The following is a 5,308-nucleotide window of genomic DNA, read 5'->3' as shown; positions in this document are numbered from 1 at the left end:
AATTAACTATAGGGGCTTGCCTCTATAGGGAACTTGGAACCCAGGTAAAATAAACCCTATTTAATCTTTGTATTAAATAGGGGAATTTGTCGGTCATATATAAAACGTTTGCAGATCAAACGGATGTCACAAATTTCTTAGTTTTCAGGATTGAGTCTATCGCTGAGGTCTACAATTATCTCTCGGGAGGGTGTAGTATTCGCGGTATCGGACACGATTATGCAAACTATCAGACTAATGAGCTATCAATGAGATTCATTTGGTCTCATTTTTCAAAAATTAAAACATACTACTTTTAAAACTCAAAATATATATCTCTTATACTTAAATTAAATTTCAAAAATTATTTTCATATTTTCATAATTTCAAAATCTAAATCAATCAATCGAAAAAGTAGACCGACACTGGGAAGGTGACATGTGTGTGGCTTACAAAGACAATCAAAACTCCCGTAGTTCTCATCCTTCCGCTCTGCTCCAACCCGAACAGGTGTGTATCCTATTTTTTAGCTTTAGTATGAATGTTCTTACTGGAGATTTACAAGAGAATGTACTTTGGGGTATGTTTTTTGCTGATGATATCGTTCTTGTGGATAACGCTAGAGAGAGTTCACGAAAAACTTGAATTATGAAGGTCAACCATAGAGATTAAAGGTTTTCATTTGAGTAGATCTAAAATTAATTGCTTTAAATACAATTTTAGTAGTAGTGGATCTAGTGGCGGGGTTATAACAATACATGATCAAGTCATTAAATAAAATGAACATTTTAGATATGTCGGGTTAATCGTTGAAAACGATGGTGATATGATGGGGATGTTATTAGTAAAATTAAGCTGGATGGTTGAAGTGAAGGAATGCATAAAACGTATTGTGAGGGTTAAGCCGAATAAAGAAGACCTATTATGTTAAGGTGGATGAGTGGCTTTACACTTAAAGACAAAATTTAAAACAAATATATTCATAAAACAAACGGAGTAGGTCCAATGGCATACAATATTAGAGAGCATCGCCTTAGATGATTTGGTCACATCAAACGTTGAATAACTAATGACCCAATTAGGAGAGTAGGAGTTTCAGATTTATCTTATTTTAAGAAAAGTAGATGTTTCAGATTTGACACTCAATAGAACACAATGGAGAAAAAGGAATCATTTGGCCAACCACACTTGAATTTTCATACACCTAAATTTTAATTTTCACATTTATATCGCCCAAGTCTTTCATTCTTATATACCGTAGTATGGTTGCACTGATCTGTAAAATTAATTGTATGTTGTGGATGGATATTCGTAATTTGAGAGCTTGGACGTATAACAGATTATATCCAAGACAAAAAGAACTCACAAATGAGTTCTTGAATTGATGTATAACAGATATTTCATGTAAACAATTATACATTCCATAGGAGTTCCTAGTGTGAAGGAAATAAGACATATAACTATGGTGTCGTTGTTAAAAGAAACACACACACAGACAAACAATATTGTTATTACGGTGTAATTGACGAAGGCATTTAATTGCAATATCCAGGTAATGCGAGCTACATTGTACACTTGTTCAACTGCCAGTGGTTTGATCCCGATCCATATCGAGGAACTTCAACACTCACACCTTTCGATATTATTGAGGTTAAATTGAATAGCCGATATGCAAAGATTAATTCTTTTGTACCGGCATGCTAAGCTACACAGGTCAAATTGAGACCTATCTCTCGTGGAAGAAGATACCTGTAGCCACTCGGGATATGTGGTTCAGGGAGTTTGTGGTACGTTTATATAATTTGAGTAAGATTTGTAAATTTGATTTAATTTTTTATACTAACACGGATTTTTTTTTACGTTGCAAAGGCCCTTCACCTGGCTCCCAGAGCACCACCAACAGATTTGTCGAATCTTTGAGATCTGGGGCAGGCATCGCCAAGCCGACATGTTCACGACAACCCGTCGGAGCGGCGACCTAGTTGCCTGGATTGGTGAGGGGTTCTGGAGTCAGTTAACCACAGTTTGGGTCTCTCCTGATTATGAGAGGAAAGGGCAGACAAACAGGATGAAACGACCGACGGAGGGAGCCAGGGGAGTTGCGCTCTATATTGACGAACCGGTCCCTCATATGAAGCAATATAGGAGACTGGCATAATTTTTTTAGATATTTATACATTAATTCAAATTTTGGAGCATCTTTCAAGATCACGGGTTTAATTTATATTTTTGCTCCCCAGCCGCAGTGTCTCACGACACTGACCAACTCGTCTAACAGGGATTAACATTTGGAGGCTGTCGAAATTTCGAGTGAAGTTAAACTTGTGAATAAGTTAAAATTTTGAGATTTTTGAACTTATAAAAAAAATAATAAAGTGTGACTCATTTTGAATTTTAAATTGGCTGATAAACTCGAGTTTTCAAAGTTTAGGCTCTTAAGATTTAAAATATCAGTGACTTGGGCTTTTAATATTTAAGCTAAAAATTTTAAAGTTTTTAGCTTTCAAAACATACTCTTTGGAATTAAAGATATTGAAATTTTGATGTTAAAATTTAAGCTCATAAGACTGGAAAATATTTTGAAATCAGGCTATTTAGATTTAGGCTCCTAGTGGCGGAAAAAATAATTGAAATCTGGAGTTTCTTAAAATTTTGAATTAATCGTCACCAGATTCGCAGAGCACTTGCTAGCGAACAGAAGGCAGTCCCTTTTAAAAGTCAAAAATGTAATTTTACATGCACTACAATAAAGATAATGCTTCAACACAAAATATCAGTTTTGAAGTATGTGCAAGTGAACTACGCCCTTTTCTAGTGATTATGTAAGTGTGGTCAAATTATGTGCAAATGAATAAAACTTCATGTTATAATTTGAAGATCATAACACATTATGATAGTCTATATGTGCATAATCTCAAAATTAAATACATAGCCTGCAAGTGCTCCAATTAATGTATTGAATACTCAAATATTCGGTTTAAGAATGTTATGCGCGCTAATCGAGCCGATTTGTTTATAGTACAGGGTTATAAGTCTCACTCAACTAGTCTCATACTCCTTGCAAGGACTGGAGTTGACGAGTGTAGTAAATTCAAAATAATTGTTCAAATCATAAAAATAATAATTTACAAGTTGATATCACTTAGTCTGATCCTCGTCCTTATAAGCACAGCAGTTAACAGGACTCATACCCTAAAAGTCTAAATTAAAAATCTAAATGGGCCGCTTAAAATATAAAAATTTAAAATGTTTAATACCCTGATAATGGTCGTGTTGATCAAAGATTTCAATCAGAGGGGTCTATTTTAAAATTATGCTTCAAAGTCTATTTTGAATTCAATTATTTCGATTATTGAACGCAATTATCTATAAGCAGGATAGAGTTGACAAGGTTTAAAGATAAAAAATGTTCTGATGATAGCAGTATTGATCGAAGATTTCAACCAGAGAATTTAATCTTTTAAATCAAAATTTTTAAAGTAATCAATCAAAATGTTCAAGTAAAAATATAGCACTAAAAGCTTAAAGCAAATCACATCCACCCTCTGCAACTGTTTGTCGAGAACAACAAATTTTTGACTGACTTCAGTTCACAAAGAGCTAATGTCATATTAAGTATATCTATATATTCACAATTAAAGTAATTACATGTCAATAAGGATGTGGCTCAAGTCATCTGCCTGCATGGTTTTGCAGTCAAATGTCATCACAAAGTAGCAGTTACGACGAAAGCCCTCTTACCGGGTGGTTGTCGCCAAACGACACCATTATATTACGTTCACGGTCGCAAGGCATATGTTCTCCAAAGGCTTTCTACTCTTTGAGTTGAGAATCATAAGAGTACAATTGATTGGCACAAAGCCTTTTGTTAACTAAGGTCGACTTAAATTTGTTCTCTTAGACAAACATTCACCCCAGATTTACAAGGATTTCTTGGATAGCACAACTGATGGCGGCTGATAGGAATCCTTCTGTCAGACTGGATTGACTACCTCCTCTTACTAATTAAATCAGGGACCATGATGAACCAAGAAGATGGAACCATGAGATCTTCATCGTGTTTTATCTTCATTCCTCCGCCATCCACTATAAGCTTCAAGTGACGAATTTTTACACTTTGAAATCTTAAATTTGCTGTTATTTTATATTAAATATTCAATTCTTAACAACTAGTTTTAATCAAAAGTGCCCTTCTGTCATCGAGAGAAATAACTAATCATAGAGACTTGCGCTTGGGAAACCTTGAACCAGGATCAAAAAGTCCTCGCAAAATAAGAGTGAAATTTCTGGTAGTGTCCTATCTACAATCCAATCTGCCTTCTAAAAATTTGACCCTCCAAAGCTCTTTCTCAAAATAAAACAAAATAAAAACAGAGTTCATGTGGCGCAATCAAAATTTTCAGAGCCCACAGGTTTCAATGATAATTTAATTTGTTCAAATAGTATAATAAGCATAATAATTTAATCTACACATGGTAAAATGAGACATTAAACCAAAGGGTAAATTTGCTACTTTTAGATTTTCCCTCCTGAATTAACAAATGCTGTAGTTAACAGACAAAAATGTTTTTAGTTAGAACACTTACCAAGCAATCTAAACGAGCATTGATAGTTCCAATATCTTTCAGAGGCTGCAGTAAGTTCGCCCGAAGTAGTCTAGCTCTAAGGCAGGCAAGCATAAATATATCATAATGTAGCACATTAGATATAAATAGCTAGTAGAGTTTACACTGCAGAAGAACAAGAAGAAAACTTCTAGCAGTTTTGAAACGGAAATAACTTCAGCACTTAATTATGTGACAGAAAATAATAATCTAAAGAGACCCTGAAATTTTTATGAAGGGAGAATTGAATCAATTGAAACTACTCTATGGAAATACAGCCAAAATACTCGCATTTCAAATATTTTTCACGTGTTGCAAGTGAAGAAATCTGTAATGGAATTTCTTTTAGAAAGGTTAATTTACTAAAAAAGAAGCTCATAGAGCAAAAGGACTATACCAGAAAATAATTTTCATTTGAAACTGAATATTTAAGGGTAACCTCTTTGACGTTTGACACAAGCTCAACAACATAACTTGCTCTAATATTTCTCTAGTCACTGTTGACCTCAATTTTCGTGAGGTCTAGTATTTCTCGTAGGAGTTAGGATCTAGCCTTAGGGGTCTTCCTGCGACTATCTTAGAACCTTAGAAGTGGTGCCCACCTCGTTTTTAGTTCGACCTATTTCCGTCCTCTTGTGGAGTTTCGCGTGTGCGGCATCGGCTTCTAACACTTAGAAGGATGAAACCGACATGAGGAAACCCAAAATGGATTCCTATAGGACCTT

General features: G+C 34.7%; 1 protein-coding gene across 9 annotated transcripts in view; it reads right to left on the bottom strand.

Moving 5' to 3' along the window:
- LOC110027914 (DNA mismatch repair protein MSH4) overlaps positions 1 to 5,308 on the bottom strand; it is a 182,101-nt gene that overhangs the window by 72,255 nt on the left and 104,538 nt on the right. For all 9 annotated transcript variants that reach the window (XR_002294390.1, XR_002294392.1, XR_002294391.1 and 6 more), the window contains one exon: positions 4,566 to 4,641. Coding sequence is in view for 6 of the 9 variants with exons in the window: in XM_020729553.1 (XP_020585212.1) it covers positions 4,566 to 4,641 (76 nt within the window). In the remaining 3 variants the exon portion in view is untranslated. The remainder of the gene's footprint in view (positions 1 to 4,565; positions 4,642 to 5,308) is intronic.

Source organism: Phalaenopsis equestris, unplaced genomic scaffold (assembly GCF_001263595.1).
Source record: "Phalaenopsis equestris unplaced genomic scaffold, ASM126359v1 Scaffold000468, whole genome shotgun sequence".
Classification (NCBI taxonomy): domain Eukaryota; kingdom Viridiplantae; phylum Streptophyta; class Magnoliopsida; order Asparagales; family Orchidaceae; genus Phalaenopsis; species Phalaenopsis equestris.
Note: the sequence above shows the minus strand (reverse complement) of the source record. Positions and strands in the feature narration are given on the sequence as shown.